The sequence below is a fragment of the Schistocerca nitens genome, chromosome 1 (assembly GCF_023898315.1).
Source record: "Schistocerca nitens isolate TAMUIC-IGC-003100 chromosome 1, iqSchNite1.1, whole genome shotgun sequence".
NCBI classification, from domain to species: Eukaryota; Metazoa; Arthropoda; class Insecta; order Orthoptera; family Acrididae; genus Schistocerca; species Schistocerca nitens.
In genome coordinates, this window is record NC_064614.1 from 1,204,324,076 (window position 1) to 1,204,346,687 (window position 22,612).

Consider the following 22,612-nt stretch of genomic DNA (forward strand, 5'->3'; position numbering starts at 1 on the left):
TACATGAAAGTGGTAATTTTGCTGCCTTGCCCCCTTCGCTGCAAAAATTTCTGCGGACGCCCATGTGTCCCACCCACGTTAGGTACGGCAACATTTTTAGCCTGTTGCATGACTTATGGTGGAAGCCTAATAGGAGATGGCTCTACGTTAGATTAAAGTGAAGAGTTAGTCCAAGGAACGTCAGTCTAACGTTGAGCCGCAGACAAATGAGAACGCTGCACTGTAATCAGCTCGGGTTTGCTGTCACATCCTAAAATCAACATTTCGGTGATCGGGTGGGCCGTACCAAACAACGTTATGTTTATAAGGTTCCACGTACTGCTAAGGGGAAAACCATTGTCTCTATTAATCAAATTGTATGCCAGCCTAATGTCAGTTGTCTCTTTCTTAACACTATCCCAAAAAATGGACGTACCGGCAACTACCAGGGTCCCGTTCGTCCCGTGTCCATCGTCTATACAATGTCGTGGTACTGTCTATTTTTTAGGCTGTTGTAGCCTCGTCTGGTGACGATAGTCCACGCTGCTGTTCTGAATTGTGCGAATCGGCGGCTGATGTAAGGCTTCTCACATTGACACGGATTTTTTTTTTTTTATATTCCAGGCTTATTAAAGTCGCAAATCATCTTCGACAGTGCCAAGTAGTGCTCTAATGTTGGCAGGTGGACAGAACGCACTATTAATGTCAAATCTCCTTAAAATTTTACGGTTTTAAAGGGTATGCCCCCAGCATAAGGAATAAAGAGTGCAGATCTATGCTTCTGCTCATGCACCTCATGGAATAGTCCAGAATCCATAGCTTGACGAACAAACTTCTCGGAGTATCCATTTTTCTTGAACACAGCCTCCAAGTGTGCAGGTACCTGTGTTACACTATCCACAGTGTATGCTTTGCGTAACACAGTCCTGGGGACGGCACTGCGTTCGTACGGTGGGTGGCAACTCTTTTGCATGCAGATATCGATCGGTCTCTATCGGTTTTCGGTTAACACTATGTCACAGAGTACCATCACGGTTTTTGTAAGCCATTACATAAAACAATGGAAGTTTCGCATCACGATTAACCTCTATGTTACATTTCATACTAGGATAAAGAAAACTGAAGTAGTCCAAAAACCAGTTAACAGTACATGTCTATGGTGGAAAACAAAAGAGATATCGATGACGTGTCGCCAGAAGCACGTTGGTTGAAAAACTGAAGTCCTCAGTACCTTGTCCTCAAAGTTCTCCATGAATAAATGGGCAGCTATGGGCACAAAAGGGCTACCTATAGTGACTTCGCAAATCAGTTCAGAAATATTGCCATTAAATGGAAAATGTGTGGTCAACGTATCACGAAAAAACTTTATCACGTCCTCATTCAGTTTTTCACTAATCAAACTCAAGGAATCTCTCAGAGGCTCCTGTCAAGTATATTCAAAGGATCCAGCCGCAGAGATTTCAACCGTCGAATGACATCGACCGAATCGAACGAGGCGGCGCAGTGGTTAACACTCTGGACTCGCATTCGGGAGGACGACGGTTCAAACCCGCGTCCGGCCACTCTGATTTAAGTTTTCCGTGTTTTCCCTAAATCGCTTTGGGTAAATTCCATGATGGTTCCTACGAAAGCACACGTTCGATTTCTTTCCCCAACTTTACCTAATACGATGGGATCGATGACCTCACTGTTTGGTCCCCTCCCCCAAATCTATCAACCAACCAAATCGACCGAGCCGCGCGGGATTAGCCGAGCAGTCTCAGGCGCTGCAGTCATGGACTGCGCAGCTGGTCCCGGCGGACGTTCGAGTCCTCAAAAATGGTTCAAATGGCTCTGAGCACTATGGGACTCAACTGCTGTGGTCATAAGTCCCCTAGAACTTAGAACTACTTAAACCTAACTAACCTAAGGACAGCACACAACACCCAGCCATCACGAGGCAGAGAAAATCCCTGACCCCGCCGGGAATCGAACCCGGGAACCCGGGCGTGTCGAGTCCTCCCTCGGGCATGGGTGTGTGTGTTTGTCCTTAGGATAAGTAGTGTGTAAACTTAGGGACTGATGACCTTAGCAGTTAAGGCCAATAAGATTTCACACACATTTGAACATTTTTCAACAAATCGACCAAATTTTGCCAAAAAATCAGAGAAGAACAGGTTGTAAGTAGACACACTTCAATTACTAATTATATGGGGACAATATAATCTTGGCAGAACGGGAGGTGACGCTTTTAACCGATTTTTGGACCACTTCAGCTGTCTTCATCCAAGAAATAAATTATACTATGGAGGCTGAAAGTGATAAGAAGCTTCCATTGTAGAAGACAATGGTTTATAAAAACCATAATGGCCCTCTGGGCCATTGTGTCTATTGAAAACCAACGCATACCTATCGATACCTGCATGCAAAGTGTTGCCATCGACGCACCACCGCAGTGGCGTCCTTAGGATTCTTACGCGGAGCATACGCTATTTACAACAAGGGTTGTCTAACACAGGAACTTACACACTTGGAACATGAGTTCAACGAAAGTGGGTACTCCGAGAAGCAGGTTCGCCGAGCTACGGAGTTTGGACCATCCCCGGAGGTGCATGAAGAGAAGCATAGCTCTGTGCCCTTTGTACCTTATGCTCGGGGCATACCGTTTGAGGCTGGAAGAACGTTAAGGAGATTTGACAGAGTGTGTAGCGTCCACTTGTCAACATTAGGGTTCTATTCGACTCTATCAAATATGATTTGTGAATTAGGAAGCCTGGCGTATATTCGTGTCAATGTGGGAAGGCTTATACCGGCCGATCGATTCACACAGTTCAGGACAGATGCATGGAACGTCGTCGTCGCAAGAAGCTATAAAAGTATGGAAAATCGGCGAAAGCGGTGCATTGTTTGAACCGAAAACGAAGGATGGAAGATTAGAATTTAACGCCCTGTCGACAGCGCAATCATTAGAGAGGGAGCACAAGTGCGGACTATGAAAGGGTGGGGGAAAAAGTCGACCATGGCATTTCAAAGGCAGTAAGGATTTAGAGAAACCACGGAAAACGTGAAACTGGACGAGCACAGTGTTCTAACTACTACAACACATCACTCGCTTTGTTTAAACAAGAGGAATTTGATGAGGCCCTGATAGTCGCCGATACGTCCCGTAAGAATTTTCCGCAAACGTAATTCCAATTGCCTCCTTATCAACAGTGTCGATAAGGAGGGCATTAGAATTATGTTTGTTGAAAATTCTTTTTTTGTTTATTTATTTTAGTCTCGTGCTGCTTACTAGTCTACTAGGGCCCGCTATGTAACAAGTTCATTAATAGACAGAAGGGTTCTCATCTTAGCAGGACGTGGAAACGTGTATTAGCTAGCACTGAAACACGATGTTCTTTGGTGTAACCGGTCTGAATGTTTGGGGAATGTCTTAGAATGCGATATATCTTTGACGCGGAAGTGATAGCAATAAAAAAGCAGGAAATCAATATTTCAGAAACCATTTATTTTGAGGGGTGTTAACAGCCAGATTAAACTGGAGACGAAGAGAATCGGTGTGACCGAAAACCGGGCCCCCATATAGTCCGACAACTTCAGCCTTAGCAACGGCTTTCAGCGGGACTTCATAACAGCAGCAGCGGCCTCTTTCCTCAAGATGGCGGAGAGGTGGAACGTCGAAATATGCAGTCAAGTTGATTTTACGATTCAACAATGTAGAAAAGGACAGACTGCTACTTACCGTAGAGTTGACACGTTAAGGTGCAGACAGGCACAAGTGAAAGACACTAACATAAAGCTTTCGGCCACAGCCCTCACCAGCAAAAGAGAAACACTCACCATTCACAAACACAAGCAAGCACATGGGAAAGCCGACCCGAGATGCTGGAGTTGGCGGTTATGCGTGCATGAGGTGTGCTTTCTTGTGTGTACGAATGGTGTGTTTTTCTCTTTTTCTGGTGAAAGCTTTGGCCGAAAGCTTTATGTAAAAGTCTTAATTTTGCCTGACTGCAAGTTAACGTCTCTTCTTTGCGGTAAGTAGCAATATGCCTTTTCCTACATTGTTGAAACACTGTGTGATCAAAAGTATCCGGATACCCCCAAAAAACATACGTTTTTCATATTAAGTCTATTGTGCTGCCACCTACTGCCAGGTACTCCATATTGGCGACCTAGGTAGTCATTAGGCATCGTGAGAGAGCAGAATGGGGCGCTCCGCGGAAGTCACGGATTTCGAACGTAGTCAGGTGATTGGGTGTCACTCGTATCATACGTCTCCACGCGAGATTTCCACACTCCTAAACATCCATTGGTCAACTGTTTCCGATGTGATAGGGAAATGGAAACGTACAGCACAAAAGCGTACAGGACGACGTCGTCTGTTGACTGACAGAAATTGCCGACTGCTAAAGAGGGTCGTAATGTGTAATAGGCAGACATCTATCCACATCATCACACAGTAATTTCAAACTGAATCAGGATCCACCGCAAGTACAATGACAGTTAGGCGGGAGATGAGAAAACTTGGATTTCATTGTCGAGCTGCTGCTGATAAGCCACACATCACCCGGTAAATGCCAAACGACGCCTCGCTTGGTGTAAGGAGCGTTAACAATGAATGATTGAACAGTGGAAAAACGTATGGAGTAACGAATCACGGTACACAATTTGGCGATCCGATGGCAGGGTGTGGGTATGACGAACGCCCGGTGATTGTCATCCACCAGCGTGTGTAGTGCCAACAGTAAAATTCTGAGGCGGTGGTGTTATGGTGTGGTCGTGCTTTTCATGGAGGGGGCTTACACCCCCTGTTGTTTTGCGTGGCACTGTCACAACACAGGCGTACATTGATGTTTTAAGCACCTTCTTGCTTCCCACTGTTGAAGAGCAATTCGGGGATGGCGATTGCATCATTCAACACGTTCGAGCACCTTTTCATAATGCACGGGCTATGGCAGAGTGGTTACACGAAAATAACATCCTTGTAATGGACTGGCCTGCACAGAGTCCTGACCTGAATCCTATAGACCTTTGCGATGTTTGGGAACGCCGACCTCGTGCCAGGCCTCACCGACCGACATCGCTACCTCTCAGTGCAGCATTCCGTGAAGAATGGGCTGCCATTCACGGGGGAAAGCCTTCTAGCACCTGACTGAACGTACAGTAGAACGCCTCTAATCCGTCACCTTCGGGACTGGGACCATGGTCGGAATGAAAAAAATGTCGGATTATCCGAAAAATCTAATATTTATTGCAAAAAATATAAAAAGACATTTAGTACAAAAAATTAAACGATTTAAGAACTAAAAGATGTCTACAGTAATATAAAAAGATGTTTTTTACACAGTGTTAAATAGTATATTAACTAAAAAACGTCTACACACACTATAATATGTATTGGTTTTAAAAGGAAAAACGACAAACAAATTAACAGTACCGTACTGTACATAATAACGTATCAACGATATACACTGTAAACTAAAAAATGTTTATAGCACTGTATATAAAAAAGAAATTTTTACAAAGAAATAAACTACTGTATGTATAAACTAAGAAATGATTATACTGTATGCATTGTTTTTACAGTAGAAACGAAAACAAATTACTTGGAAAAAAAGTCGGGATACATTTTTGACGAGTTTTCCAAGGATCAATCTAGCCTTCACTGGCAGCAAATGTACTTTCGGCTTCCAGTTTTTCGTGCAAAACTATCCCTTTTTCTTTTAGAATTGGCCCGGATATTGGAGTTCCTTTCCTTCTTTCTTGACAAAACCACATCCACAGTGCGTTATCAAGCAGTTCAAGTTTAGGCTTTTTTTTAATGTTTTGCGATTCTTCAGAGCGTTTTCACCACCAATCGTAACTGTATAGGAGTCAATGTCTTTTCGATTCTTCCTCCAATCCTTAACTGTCGTAACACTTACATTCAGTTTCTTTGCAATTTTTTGGAGCGAATCTCCTTCGTCCAGTCTTTCTAGCACTGCTAATTTTTCATTTAGTGAAAGAGTTACGTGTTTACGTTCGAATCCAGACATGTTGAAAAACAGACAACTGTACGCACAGTGAATCTACAGTAATATGTACGGTAGAGAACACGGAACAAAGCAAACAACGAAGTTTTTTAATCACAACAAAGGATAAAACTGCGCAATAACGTACAGTATAACAATATGCACAGCGATAGACACCGCAACAATGGCCCGACAGGCGTTCAGTCAGTGACAAGTCGGCAGAGGCTCGCGAGCCTCAGCATGGTCGGACTAACCGGAGTGACGGACCATCCAAGGTCGGATTAGAGGGATTCTACAGTGTGCCTGCGAAAGTGGAAGCTGTCGTCAAGGCTGAGGGTGGGACAACACCATATTGAAATCCAGCATTACCGACGGAGGGCGCCACGAACTTGTAAGTCATTTTCAGCCAGGTGTCCGGATACCTTTGATCACTTAGTGTATTCCTAACTGGAGTTTCCATTGTTTTATTTTGTGATTCGACAGTAAACCCGAAAAGGCTACCAAGAATTACTTCACCGGTAGAACACACACGGCCAGCACCCTACACCTGGAGCCGGTGCTACCTGAGGCCCCTTTGGTTTGCAGAGCGTCTCGCGGTTCGCGGTGCTGGCGTGGGTGACGATGCCCGCCGCGTCGGGGCTATTCAGCGGCGACGCGGCCGCCGCCTGGGAGCTGCCGATGCCGCTGTGCGTGTCCGGGGTCGACGTCTCGCTGTCCCCGCACTACGAGCTGCTGTACGTCATGCAGGCCTCGTGCCTGTTCGTCGCGGCCGAGGGCATGGTCCTGCTGGACGCCTCGCACCTGACGCTGATGCTCAACATTGCTGCCGAACTGGAGGTTCTCAACCACAACCTCGTCTCCATAAAAGGCACCGAACGCCCGAAGGAAGAAAAATGCTATCATACAAATGATCGCTATCCGTACTCGAATGACAAGCGTCTCAACAGTAATTCCAGTTCCGCGGACGACACGTACGTTCAGTTAGTGGATAACATAAAACATCACCAGCATATCATACGGTAAGTGTACTGCACGAAAATCACTGTGTAAACCAGAGATTGTACAGAGTTTCAGGGAGAGGATTAGGGAACGATTGACAAGAATGGGGGAAAGAAATACAGTAGAAGAAGAATGCGTAGCTGTGAGGGAGGAAGTAGTGAAGGCAGCAGAGGATCAAGTAGGTAAAAAGTGGAGGGCTAGTAGAAATCCTTGGGTAACAGAAAAAATATTGAACTTAATTGATGAAAGGAGAAAATATAAAAATGCAGTAAATGAAGCAGACAAAAAGGAATACAAACATCTCAAAAATGAGATCGACAGGAAGTGCAAAATGGCCAAGCAGGGATGGCTAGAGGACAAATATAAGGATGCAGAGGCTTATCTCACTAGGGGTAAGATAGATACTGCCTACAGGAAAATTAAAGAGACCTTTCGAGAAAAGAGAACCACGTGTATGAACATCAAGAGCTCAGATGGAAACCCAGTTCTAAGCAAAGAAGGGAAAGCAGAAAGGTGGAAGGAGTATATAGAGGGTCTACACAAGGGCGATTTGCTTGAGGACAATATTATGGAAATGGAACAGGATGTAGATGAAGATGAAATGGGAGATACGATACTGCGTGAAGAGTTTGACAGAGCACTGATAGACCTGAGTCGAAACAAGGCCCCAGGAGTAGACAACACTCCATTAGAACTACAGACGGCCTTGGGAGAGCCAGTCCTGACAAAACTCTACCATCTGGTGATCAAGATGTATGAGACAGGCGAAATACACTCAGACTTCAAGAAGAATACAATAATTCCAATCCCAAAGAAATCAGGTGTTGACAGATGTGAAAATTACCGAACTATCAGTTTAATAAGTCACAGCTGCAAAATACTAAAGCGAATTCTTTACAGACGAATGGAAAAACTGGTAGAAGCCGACATCGGGGAAGATCAGTTTGGATTCCGTAGAAATATTGGAACTCGTGAGGCAATACTGACCTTACGACTCATCTTAGAAGAAAGATTAAGGAAAGGCAAACCTACGTTTCTAGCATTTGTAGACTTAGAGAAAGCTTTTGACAACATTAACTGGAATACTCTCTTTCAAATTCTAAAGGTGGCAGGGGTAAAATACAGGGAGCGAAAGGCTATTTACAATTTGTACAGAAACCAGATGGTAGTTATAAGAGTCGAGGGGCATGACAGGGAAGCAGTGGTTGGGAAGGGAGTGAGACAGGGTTGTAGCCTCTCCCCGATGTTATTCAATCTGCATACTGAACAAGCAGTAAAGGAAACAAAAGGAAAATTCGGAGTAGGTATTAAAATCCATGGAGAATAAATAAAAACTTTGAGGTTCGCCGATGACATTGTAATTCTGTCAGAGACAGCAAAGGACCTGGAAGAGCAGTTGAACGGAATGGATAGTGTCTTGGAAGGAGGATATAAGATGAACATCAACGAAAGCAAAACGAGGATAATGGAATGTAGTCGAAGTAAGTCGGGTGATGCTGAGGGAATTAGATTAGGAAATGAGACACTTAAAGTAGTAGAGGAGTTTTGCTATTTGGGGAGCAAAATAACTGATGATGGTCGAAGTAGAGAGGATATAAAATGTAGACTGGCAATGTCAAGGAAAGAATTTCTGAAGAAGAGAAATTTGTTAACATCGAGTATAGATTTAAGTGTCAAGAAGTTATTTTTGAAAGTGTTTGTATGGAGTGTAGCCATGTATGGAAGTGAAACATGGACGATAAATAGTTTGGACAAGAAGAGAATAGAAACTTTCGAAATGTGGTGCTACAGAAGAATGTTGAAGATTAGATGGGTAGATCATATAACTAATGAGGAGGTATTGAACAGAATTGGGGAGGAGTTTGTGGCACAACTTGACAAGAAGAAGGGACCGGTTGGTAGGATATGTTCTAAGGCATCAAGGGATCACAAACTTAGCATTGGAGGGCAGCGTGGAGGGTAAAAAATTATAGGAAGACCAAGAGATGAATACACTAAGCAGATCCAGAAGGATGTAGGTTGCAGTAAGTACTGGGAGACGAAGAAGCTTGCACAGGATAGAGTAGCATGGAGAGCTGCATCAAACCAGTCTCAGGACTGAAGACCACAACGACAACAATATTTTTTGTCCGTCCCTTCTTGTATTATTTCTCAATAATCACCTATCACCTATCACAATAACTAAATTAGCAGATCATTCTACAGGTGTTTGGCTCTCTCCGTAGCTCACAGATTGTACATTGTCCAGTCACATTAATGTAACCACGTGTCAAAAGACTCGCTGATCATTGCATCGCGGGCTGCCGCGAGAAGTGTAGGATGAGAGTGAGTTTCTGGAAGGTACCATAAGGGATGTGGAGACAGGCAGGCCCCATTCCCGTGACCCTTCCCCACATAAAAGGCACAAACAGTACGAGCAGTATGTCGTCCTGAACGGGGTGACTTCAACAGAAGCAAGTGTAACTTCTGGTGTGCCCCAGGGCAGCGTAATCGGTCCACTGCTTTTTATCATTTACATAAACGATCTGGTTTATGGTATTGACAGCGGCATTAGACTGTTTGCCGATGATGCTGTAGTCTACAGGAAAGTAGTATCACACGAAAGTTGTGAACAAATCAGTGAGGATTTGCAGAAAATAAATGCGTGGTGTAATGACTGGCAGTTATATCTCAGTATTAGTAAGTGTAACCTACTGCGTATAACAAGGCGAAAATCCCCATTAATGTACGAGTACAAAATAAATGCCCAGTCTTTGGAAGCGGTAACATCCTTCAAGTATCTAGGTGTGACTATTCGAAATGATCTAAAATGGAATGATCAGATTACACAAGTAACGGGTAAGGCAAACTCTAGATTGCGGTTCATTGGTAGAATCCCGAAGCGATGCAGTCCTTCAACAAAGGAAATAACTTTCAGTACTTTAGTTCGTCCAGTCTTTTGTTCGTCTGCATTGGGCCCTTACCAGTTGGGTCTGATTCAAGAGATTGAGAAGGTCCAAAGAAGAGTGGCAAGATTCGTGACTGTTACATTTAGCCTCCACGGGAGCATTACAAATCTCATAGAAAGTTTGAAGTGGGACACAGTTGCAGATAGACAGCACATTAAACGGAAGGGGCTGCTCACTAAATTCTAAAATACGATCTTCACCGAGGAGGTAGAGCATATATTATTGCCACCAAGTTTCAAATCACGCAATGATCACCATTCAAAGATAAGGGAAATTAGAGCTCGTACTGAGGCGTTCAGACAATCGATTTTCCCTCACGCGATCCACGAGTGGAACAGAGGAGGGAAATTATGACATTGGCGCGAATTGTGCCCTCTGCCACACACTGCTTGGTGGCTAGCAGAGTATATATGTAGATGTAGATGTAGTTGATCGAGGTGGTCCCTCAGATTCTCGACTGGATGTAAATCCGACGAGTTTTGTGGCCAGAGGAGAATGGTGAATTGCTCTTCGAACTACCCACGTACACTGCAAGCTGTGTGACACTTGCATTGTCCTGCTGGGAGACGCCATGAGACGCCATCGTGCCGAAAAAAGAAAAAAAACTGCGTGCAGGGTGGACATGGTCCCCAAGGATAGATGCGTACTTGTGTTGATCCACTCCGCCTTCCAGAATGACGTGTTCACCCTGAACATAACGCTCCCTCCTGGTTGCAGGGTGTTTGCTTTCCGCCGTTTCACGCCATACACGCCGGCGGCCGCCTGTCTGATACGTTTCATGGTGCATTCATCTGAAAAGGCCACCTGTCACCACTCAGTGGACGTTTTGGCGTGCAAATTCCAGCCTTCGTCAACGACGAACGGAAGTCGGCACGGGGGCACGAACCGGGAGCCCGCCGCTCAGAACCGTACGCAGCAACGTTCGCCGCACAGTGGTTGAGGAGGCAGTCGGTAGCCCCTTGCTTCATCTGGGTGGTCCGTCGCTCAACAGTTGCACGTCTATTCGCGTGTACACATCTCAACACACCTGCCATTTATTGCGTGTGGTGTACCGCAGTTGCCTTGGCGTTGGTTTTGAACAGCGCCATTTTCCCCTGCGCGGTGTACATTAACCACGGCGGCACGCGGAAAATTTACAGACTTACCCATTTCGGAAGTGCTTCCATCCCTGGCCGAAAAAGCCAATGATCATTCCCTTTTGGAGTAAGATAAATCTCTCTGTCTCCACATTACGATAATAACTGTGCAGTTTTCCGCCTTCCCCCCCGACACCCTCTATATACCCCCCACAGCCAATGCTGCCAGCTGTCCTCTGGTTACTGCAGGTTGACTTCGAATATAGGCGGTGGTCACTTTGAAGTGACTGGACGATGTATATTGCAGTTGTCAGTCTCACATTACTTTCTAAACACCGTGAGACAAAGGCTATTAACGTAAGAAACTTACTAAGGCCTTCTGACTGTGGCTCATTTATTGGACCGGAGAAATACAGGGACATGATCAACAGGCAAGTTCGGTCACAATAAAACGCAAAAAAACACTTAAGGGAACCAAACGGTAGCGAAGGAAACACATGAATAGTGACTCAACTACAAAATAACCTATGTTTTCTTTAGCACCTGATTCCCATCCACTAGAACAATCAAGTTTCCGCCACCCATACGCCGCCCCAATTGTAACGCATCCCAGTTCAGTCTCCGATCAAAAACTCTGCTACTGAATTCTCTATTGCTACGCCCCACATTACGCTAGAGTACCTCAGTATTGCCCACTCAGCCAACCCCTCTAATACAGGTTAAATGGTACAGTATTTTACCTTTCTGTCGGTCAGACGACTGTTCTCTGCCCAAGCCTGAATTCATCCACCGCCTCTCCAGCATCCTCATTTTCTCTTTACCCGCGCCCACACTTAACCACTGTCACCTTTCGCCCCTAGTCCAACTCCCACACTCCTCCACCGACACGTTTTCAGCCTCTCTGAGTGACCACCTACTTCCCACTCTTTAGCATGGAACCATTCGATTCACTGTCTCAGATTTGTTAGTAACTGATGGCTCTCGATCTTCCCCCATAATCGGGTCCATCAACATGAGGTGGCAAATATGAGGTGGCCAAGGAGGTGGAAAGGTGGGTTCTACTATGCCAAGACTGCTTGGTAGCTACAACAGGAAAACACAATTAATTAGCAGGAGTACAAAATGAGAAAGTATTTACGAGGGGCGTTCAGAAAGTAAGCTCCGATCGGTCGCGAAATGGAAACGACTATGAAAATCCGATAAAGCTTTGCACAGATGTGTTGGGTAGTGTCTCTAGTATAACCCCAGTTAGCATCACGTCGCTCTTCTCATTTCTGAGCTCGCAGTGAGTGCGTAAAGATGTCTAGAAAATAGTGTCTGCCGCCAAGTACGAGGGCCTGGTGAGAAATTTCGCCTGAAGCTATGCAGCTAACATTACATAACTGTCGTGCTGTTTCTTCTTCAAGACAATTCTCAGCCGCATTCTGCAGGGGCAATGAAGATGCTCCTGCATCGTTTTCAAATGGAAATGTGAGATTACCCACAATACAGTCCGCAATTGTCTCCCCCTGAGTTTCATCTCTGGTCACATGAACCGCTGTCTTTGAAGACAACATTTTGACACAGACAACGAGGTGTAGGCCAGCGTGGAGAATTGGCGGAAAGCACTGGCGGCTGCCTTCTATGATGAGGCTATTGAAAAGTTGGTACAACGCTATGACAAAAGTCTAAGTCAGAACGGCGACTACGTAGAGAAGTAGCTGAAAGGTGTAGCTAATTGTTACAAGTAAAACATTTCTGATGTTCACTGTGGTTTCAATTTGGCAATCAATCGGAGCTTACTTTCTGAACAGGCCTCGTATGATCAGTTGGTTGACAATTATAGAAGACGCGACTAGATTAAGTGTCTGTAGAATGACGTAATTTACAAGTCACAGATCTTGCAGTGACGAATTAATCTCTCGTAATCTTGAATGTCGAATCCGGTGAATTTGAAGACTAACTTGGAACGGAGCTACAAAGACTTGATGGCAGCAGTGACTGAGCTGCAGACGATGACTGACATCGGCGCTGGCTGACCACGGAGCGCGGCTACGAACTGTAGACTGGTACAACTGCACTACTCTCCTGCTGCACATGAAGTGGCCCAGCGGCGCCTCGCGGCGAGCATAAGTACTGCGACTGGCTGTGCACTCTTTGGCTAAAACAGCCGTTCTTCTGTTTCGACCGAGCGAGGTGGCGCAGTGGTTAGACACTGGACTCGCATTCGGGAGGACGACCGTTCAATCCCGCGTCTGGCCATCCTGATTTAGGTTTTCCGTGATTTCCCTAAATCACTCCAGGCAAATGCCGGGATGGTTCCTCTGAAAGGGCACGGCCGACTTCCTTCCCCATCCTTCCCTAATCCGATGAGACCGATGACCACGCTGTCTGGTCTCCTTCCCCGAACAACCAAACCAAACCAATCTTCTGTTTCGTTTATCGAAAGAATCGCATCCGTTGGATCGATCTCTCAGGTGGCGGTGTGGTCGTATGACTGGCGACATCTCAGTAACAATCTTATTGGATTAGTGAACAAGCTCTCCTTTTCTGTGAAACTTTAAAGACGCCATCCTTGGTTCACATCCTTGTTATTCCCCTGTTTGGATTTTAACAATTCCTTTTTTCCTTTGGAATGTTTACAGTCCTAAAAATATTCACAAACTACCTGTTACAGAGTGAGAGATCCCAGTACTCGCTAACCTGGTACAGTAATCCTGCAGGCACATCTAGAAGCTTTCTTGCTCGATATATTTGCGTGTTGCCTTGGACTCTCTCACACCGACAGCCAGCTGCAGAAAATACGCATGCCACATCGTTTCCATTTCCCGTCGACCGTTCCCTTCTGAATTCTCAAGACATTGGGTGCTTTGTAACCCATGTAAAACTGAGTTATTTCAACGCTACCACTAAATACTTTTGCACGTGATAATTTACTGCCGTTTAGTGTTCTACACATACTGGCAGATATGAAACTAATTTTTCCCACGTAATTTTGAGTCTCTTGGTCCGTAGAAACCCACACATTTTATTCACCACTTACACAGTTCTGCACACGTCAAAAACAGAACATAGAAAGTCAAACGCAGAGATATAACTTATAGCCAAAAAACGGGAACATAAATAAGTGAGAAACAAATATGTAATGTTATCGACTGCCAGCAAGGCGTAAATACTACGTTCTCAGTTTAGGAAGCATTTTATTAATGTAATGGAGCCAGATTCATGGTAAACAGAAGATGGAACTCACGAGTGATTCCTCCAGCTGGTTTCGTTCCATGTAATACTTGATGGTCCCCGCCCGTCAGAAGGCGACGTCTGCCTGGTCTTGGTTTAGTTGTGATGGTTCCTTCGCGTCTCCACTTCACAATCACATCACTATGGATTGGTAGCTTTAGACAGCCTGAAATGGATTTACTTCTCAGGTGGCATCCAATGACTAGTCCACGTTAGAAGGCACCGAGCACTGCAGGCCGGTCCATTGTGCTGTTATTGCTTCACTACTGATAACAAATTATTCACTTACTTCTTTTATACGGGCGGACCGTCCTCTCGTGACATCTAGTGGGAAATTCCGCATTACATATGGGTGTATGGATAGTTTTGGTCAAGTAGGGTATATTTGTGTATCCAAATTCTGCCATTGCTCTTTTTAGAGATGGTCACTTCTCTTCAACTGAACTGCCAGTTGTGGTATGCATTATCGCAGTATCTACAGCCTTACAGAACTTCAGTCTCAGCCCATCATTCATCAGTACTTCTGTGGCTTAATTATTTCCACACTCATTCTTCCAGATGATCCACTTCATCGTTACCCTCTCCTGGGTAAGCATTACAAATCAATAACTGATTTCGGACTCTCCAAGTGTGATGCTTTTCCAGGCCTCTCTCAAATTAACTTCTTCCACTTTTGTGTCTTGATCGTGTATTTGCTGTTACCAACTTAAATTTGTTGCAAAACTCAAGGTCTTTGTCCTCTCCCATTGCTATTACGAAGCCCATATTGTTCTGTAACTCCGTCTTCTGTCATTTTCCCTACTAGTTTGCCATGTCCCCCATGATTATTAGATTTTCATCTCCCATTCCATATGAAGTTATTTTTTCCATATCCTCATACACTCTCTGTATCTCTTCATTCACTGCTTGTGACATCGACATGTTATCGTGAACTGTAGGTGTTGATTTGGTTTGCCGTCAATTCTAATGGGAATAATCTTATCACTGAACTTGAGAGCAATTCATTGCTTGTCCTAGCTTCCTATTCACAACGAATCGTACTTTCGTTATTTTATACTGCTACCACCATTACCCTACATTCATCCGGCCAGAAATCGTTATCTTCTTTCCATTTCACTTCACTGAACTCACCACATATAAACTGAAACTTTGCATTTCCTTTTTTTAATGTTCTAGCCTTACTACCACATTCATATTTCTGACATCCAATGCTTCAGCTCGTACCATTTAGTTGGTCATTCAATCTTTTTCACGTAGTCAGCTCCGTCTTTGCAGTCCACTCCCGGAGATCCAAATGCAGGACTCATCTGGAACCTATTGCCAATGGAGAGATCATGACACTTTTTTTCAACTGCGGGTCCCATGTCCTGTGGTAACATTTTTTCTACAGTGATTCTTATTGCCTTCCGCACACCCAAACCGTTGATCATTGCTAATTTTTGCGCCTTTAGGAGCAGTTTCCAACTCTAAGTGCAAGAGCGTGTCCTAGATCTTTGTGCGCTCCTGCCCGCTCTTTGACAAGGCCATTGACAGATACAGGTGATTCCTTATATCGACAGTCTTCGGCCTGCATTGCTGACGTTTTTCATTTATATTTGGCAGCGGCTGGGATCGAGCATGGGACCCATGGGTCTAGCCCCAGACCATGCTGATCAGCTCATAGCGCACCCTATTCTACAGCTTGTTCTGTTCCTCGTTATTGGGAGCTAGGGATTCCTGTTCTGCGTGAATGCTATTGGACTTCGGGGGAACTGATTAAAGTCTTACCTCTTGTCTCGCTGTTAGTTTTTTTCTTAATATGAAACATTGCGTCAGGCTGTGTTCTTTGTTGATCTAAAGCTTTAGAGCTACAGACTTTGATGTAGCTATTGATACATGACATTAGTCAGTAATAAATAAATAATTTTGTGCAATCACCTGGTTTATTTCATGCGCTAGTGCTAGGGTACAAAGATGCGTACGTTTGCTACCACAGACGGCTATGTTAGTCTGTAAGAAACTTCATTAGTTCAAAATAACTTAATCCGGAAATCGTAAAATATAAATATCGTAGTTGAAGGATGTTCCGCTCATGTGGTCCCTTTATTGTAAAATTAAAAAGTTCCCCACCTGGGGACGTTACACGTTTCTTCATTGGTGGATTGAAAGAGGAGGACCTACTTGCTGGCTAATCCAGTCCCTCTCTCTGAAATCACGGAGCGAAATAAGGCAGGAGTGAAGACACAGACTCAAATTCGAGTGGGGTTCAAATCTCTGTCCAGGCATACAGATTAAGCTTTTCCCTTGTTTACGTAAATGCCTTGAGGTAGATCCGGACTGGTACCGCTGTAAATGCCACAGCCTGCTTCCTTGACCATTTTTGTTCCGTCTGCTCCCGTGCTCCATTTCCACTAGCCCACGTCTGACCAATCTAAAACCAGGTCTTTCTTCTAGTACAAAATTACCATTGAATTTACACACGTGCGCCCTGCTCCTTTCCTCCGCCGTCATCTACCCCCCCCCCCCCTCCCCTGTACATGTACACATACACTTGTCATCAAGCCTTTCCTCAGAAACAACTAGATCTATTGTATTAGTTTAGCTACAATAACAATGTGCTTTCTATTAAACTGACAAGGACAGTGCAAGTGCCATAACCCGATTTTCCAGAAACTTCGTTCAGTGGGAGAGGGGACAAAATAAGCTAACACTTGTCTCGGCTTATCTGTAGATATACGACTGTTTCTGAGAAAACGATCGTCAAGGTTTCTGACGCAATTTAGATTCCTTTTATTACGCTTTAAGTTCAATTTAAGCGCCAACACCGTTGGCGGCGTCACAGCTTCGCACTTTTGCGCTCCGGGTTCGAAATTCGATCACAGTTTTCATTTTATTTTTTTCTGTCTCATTTATCTACCCATGTCCCTGAAAAGATAGTTACACGAATGTTTCCTATTACGTTATACGATTAAACGCCGTTATATTATCTGTATGATTACAAGTGAGTTTCACAATAAGTGTCATACGTTTATTTTATAGCATACAGGTGTTTTGTCCATCGCTGTCTGTTCACTTTGTGAGCTAATTCTAGAATGATGTGTTTCCTTCACTGATTCCCTTATAAGTAGGAAACCAGCTGAATACAAGACACTCCTTGCGGGCTGCAGCAATAAACGGGTGGACTTGTTGGCAGACCGAAACCCACTTCTTGGCAGCAAGTACGCAACACTACCAATATTATTGACAATCCACACAACAGAAATTTAAACAGTTTGAAATATTTCTTAATCATTTACTGTTTAACACATTCATGTAGTAATCTTCTGCAGACATGGGGAGATAGCTTAAACGAAAAAAAATATAATAAAATAAGAGCAATAATCGAGTTTCGAACAAGAAGCGCAGAAGTGAGGATCCGCAATGCTAGCCACTTTGCCAACGCTTCGACTGAAGTAGTTACATGCTGAGCAGCACATAATGGACCTCAACAAATCTGACTATAGTTTTCGTAAATACGGTCGAGTATATATGGATAAGTTGGGACTGGTGTTCGCTTATTTCGACCACTCTTCCACTCAGCAAAGTTTCTGTGAAATCGGAATGTGGCACTTGGCGTGTTCTCCTCATGACTGGAAAGAAAGGAAAATATAAAAGTTTTGTTACTTGTTTTCGATAAATCATGGAACATTTAAATTTATAATTTACATGTTTTTCCATAGAAATTAAAAACAGAAGCATCTAATCTTATACGGGCACACTAAACATAAGGCACATTGTAACTGCACCGGTAGTACGTTACATGTGAATAAACCTCGCTAGAAAACAGTTAAACTTTAAAAAATTTGTCATGAAAGTAACGGAAAATTTATAAATGTAATTAATCCTTTTATGTTCGCAAATGAAAAGGAAATTTATGTGTGATGCGAAATAGAAACATTCTACTCATGACGACATGTTCAATTCTTAATAGGTTCTCAGTATATGTGCTGACAATTTTTCCCTTGGATAAAATATTATGTAGAAATTTTTCCAGCCCTTAACTTAGAAAAATCTTTAAAAATAGAACCTGAGTCTACTGACTTCAAGATCTCGCTTTCAGTGGCTACAGTTGACAGTGTACGCGATAGTTCTGGAGAAAGTGTTGGCCCAAGGTATGCCCATATCGTCTTGAGTTTTGAAAACTCCTTTCACAATTTGTAGCGTGCTGAGGTACTAATTTGTTTCTTGTTTCGTGAAATGTGACCTCATTTAATGGGGAGTTAATCAGAAAGTTAATATTTCAAATATCTTTTACTAATTATAACGATGTTTCACACTGAAGTCACTGGCAGTTCTCGACGTTCGTAATTATCTCGGAAATGATTTGTTTGCAGACCTACGTTTACTGAAACATTTTTGCTTTCACAATCTCAAGCCTTCACCCATGTTCATTTTCGCTACTAATTACGATACACGACGTACACAAGTTTTCCTGCGGCGCCCCTCTCAGCTTATCTGGTGTCGCTTCGGCCTTAAATCACGACCGCTACGGTCGCAGGTTCGAGTCATACCTCGGGCATGGATGTGTGATGTCCTTAGGTTAGTAAGGTTTAAGTAGTTCTAAGTTCTAGGAGACTGATGACCTCAGATGTTAAGTCCCATAGTGCCCAGAGCCATCGGAACCATTTTGAGCCATTTCGGCCTTAAATTGGTCCTGCCTGCACGCACGTTTATCCAGCGTGCGGAACCTTTGTGGTTTACTGGCTGAATGTCACACAGCTCGCAGTCTGATATAAGCCTTTGGATTTGGCGACTCTTGGTTATTTACTGAAGTTGCTTCTACTTGACATTACGACACCGAGTGGACCCCGTTTTAGATCTGTCCACCATACCGGCACCTCTGCATCAACTCCACAGTCAGTCTAAATATGAAGCATGTGATTGATTAAATGATGAACCCACTTATAAAACGCCACGATCATCACGTACTGAAAACAGCGCTCACGAATCAAGATTTTTATTTTATTTTACTGTCGATAACTGCACTAACACACTGAAGGAAGAAATCGCAGCACCAAGAAGGAGTGGTGCGACATAATCGAAAGTTGGTACAGTGTTTCTACATCTGAAAGATGGCGTCTATTCCAGTTTCGCGGCAGTTTCATAAGAGTGGCGCTAGTAGCGCCACTATGAGGCTGCTAATTAGGTTTACATTAAATACACAACCAAAAAGCCATTATTAATACTCCACCGAGTTTCATCGAGGTCATTTAACAGGGCTACGAAAAGCTGGATGTTCCTTCTACGATATTGCATAAAGATTTGGCAGGAATGTAGCCACTGTACGTGACTGCTGGCAGCAGTGGTCACAAGAATGTAAAGTCACGCCCCGCTTCCCCCCCCCCCCCTTCAACCCGGGCCCCCGCCAGCCACGTGGCACTACCGAGATGGAAGACTATCGTGTTCGACATACGGCTCTGGCGAATCGCACTGCATCTGCAGAAGCAATTTGAGCAGCACTTGGCACCACAATGCTAGCCACTTTGCCAACGCTTCGACTGAAGTAGTTACATACTGAGCAGCACTACAGTTTTCTTACAAACGGTCGAGTAGATATGGATAAGCTTGGACTCGTGTTCGCTTATTTCGACCCCTCTTCCTCTCAGCAAAGTTTCTATGAAAGCGGAATGTTGCACTTGGCGTGTTCTCCTCATGACTGTTAGAGATCGATTATTTCAAGTTTAGCTTCGAGTCACAGGCCCCGTAGCGTACATTCCACCGACCCCAAACCACCAACATTTGCGACTTCAGTGGTGTCAAGCGAGAGCTGACCGGAGAACAGGGTGGAAGTCTGTTGTGTTTCCTGATGAAAGCTGGTTCTGCGTCGGTGCCAGTAATGGCGGTGTTTTGTTTAGAAAGAGGCAGCTGAGGGCCTTCTACCAGCCTTTCTGCGGGCTAGACACACTGCACATACTCCTAGAGTTACGGGCTCGGGTGAGATTTCGTATGACAGCAAGAGGACACTCGTAGTCATCCCTATCACTGTAACTGCAAAACAGTGCGCCAGTCTGGTAATTCGACCTGTTGTGCTGCCATTAATGAACAGCACTCCAGGGGATGTTTTCCAACAGGATAGCGCTCGCCCACATACCGCTTATACTGCTGTTCTAAACCAACATGCTCTGCCGAATGTCGAGATATTGCCTCGGTCTGCACGATCACCACATCTGCCTCCAATCGACCACATATGGGACATCATTGAATCAGAACTCCAGCGTCATCCATACACAGCATGAACAATACTTGCACTGACCAACCAAGTGCAATAGGCATGAAATTCCACTACAGAAACACATCCTGCACCTATGTTAAAAAAAAAAAAAGTTCAAATGTGTGTGAAATCTTATGACACTTAACTGCTAAGGTCATCAGTCCCTAAGCTTACACACTACTTAACCTAAATTATCCTAAGGACAAACACACACACCCATGCCCGACGGAGGACTCGAACCTCCGCCGGGACCAGCCGCACAGTTCATGACTGCAGCGCCTGAGACCGCTCGGCTAATCCCGCGCGGCTGCACCTCTACAACACAATGCGTGCTTGCATTCAACAGTCAGTGGTTATAAATGTACCAGCATTTCATATTTACAATGGATTGTCTCGCGCTTAGATTGACCTGTGATCTTGCGATGTTAATCACTTAAATATGTTACCTAGACAAATGTATTCGGAAAATTTCATTTTTTGGTGTTGCGATTTTTTTCCGCCAGTAGCAACTTATGTGTTCTAGCCTGTTTTTCAATACTCATACAATGTGTTACTTTTTTGAATTTCCATTTTCTATCAACATGAGCAGGAATGCTGATACAGAAATTTTCGTCCAAATCGGAGAGAACTGAGATGCAGCAACTGGTGTCATTTGCGACTGTGTTAATTTATAACTCCGAAGATTTCTTCAAAAAACAACAGAAACCTTCCGTAATCCTCGGGCAAAACCAAGATACTACAGCTATTTGGTTTGTTGCTGGGGCATTAACGATCTAGTCACGATATATTAAGCTAATACACGTCTTTGCTTGTATAAAAAAGTAAAATTTGCTTAAAAAGTACTGTTACTTATATGCGACGTTGTTAATGACTGCATTCATAACATGCAAGCGTTTGTAGCCTGTAAATACTATGTTTGTATGAATTTTATTTTATAGTCTCTGTGATCACTACTACGTTCTCGTAAAATCACCAAGGTTTGCATTAGAAACGGAAACCTGTAAACTTAAAAAATGCAGCTTGAATAATATGACAGAAAGGAAGTAAAACTCATTTCTGTTATTTGAAGCTCAACCATATATGTTCGAACTTGATACTTCAGCTCCTTATGGTTTCGTTGCAGCCGAGCGAGGGAACTGGAGTCCCTGATGAGCGGACCCACGCTTGTGCACCTGTTCTACAACCTCATCTGCATCTCCCTCAGCATCGTCTCTGTCGCTGTGGTGAGTGTACATACTAAGGAAAAAAAGTTTGTTACTATGAGCATGCTGGTGATAAGTCATTCATCTGCTTCGTCGCCTCGTCAGAACAAGGAAAGATTTCTTGCTCAAACATTTATGAAGGTAGCTCAAAAGACAATCAATTTATCATGCCTTTACGCTCAACAGACTTGATCCGAATATAATTTCTTGTGTCATCACACGTAACTTGTGACTGTGTGCCATTGTGCCCTGATACCGCAAGTATACTTGGTCATCCTTTGTCACCTGACCTTCCCCCATCCAGTAGACGTATTAATTTATTATTATTATTGTTCCTATTACTACCGTTATTATTGAAAATTGCTGATGCAGTGAAAAAGTGTGAGAATTGCGGTTGCCAGATATAAATAACACTGATGGGGGTACAACATTCCAATTTTTCAGGTGTAGTGATACTTCATTCAGGCTGTGAATGAAACCTTAAAAATCCGTTGTGCATATACACGAATAAGTACCTATAGATCACATCACGGGTGGAGCTAGAGCTCACACATCAAACATTAGAATTTATACTTCGAAAATGATAAGGGAAAAATAAAATGAAGGTGACTCCTAATGGAGAGCTTGTTTGAACCTAAAACGTAGAGGTGGAGATAAAAAATGATTCACATGCTGTCGCTCCATAAGTAAAAATTATCAATATACCGTAATGATTCACATCTGTTTATAGTGACTGAAGCTTTAAGTACACTAATACTGTCACATAGTTACATTTTTCCCCACAAAATTAGAATGTGCTGCCATTATTACATACAGCAAGTGAGCTCAGCTCGTAACGTCGTATTTGAAATTTTCTCACTATTACAGGTACATATTATTCATCGTTATTGGACCGTTTGAAAACCGAGCTGCAAGAGAAAAGCCGGCTATTAGACCGTAAAAAAGTTCTTTTCCATCACGACAGTGCACCAGC

General features: G+C 43.8%; 1 protein-coding gene across 1 annotated transcript in view; it reads left to right on the forward strand.

Moving 5' to 3' along the window:
* LOC126233490 (odorant receptor 43a-like) overlaps window positions 1–22,612 on the forward strand; it is a 112,407-nt gene that overhangs the window by 36,627 nt on the left and 53,168 nt on the right. The window contains exons 3-4 of the mRNA XM_049942867.1: window positions 6,555–6,988; window positions 21,561–21,660. Of these exons, the coding sequence (XP_049798824.1) occupies window positions 6,555–6,988; window positions 21,561–21,660 (534 nt within the window). The remainder of the gene's footprint in view (window positions 1–6,554; window positions 6,989–21,560; window positions 21,661–22,612) is intronic.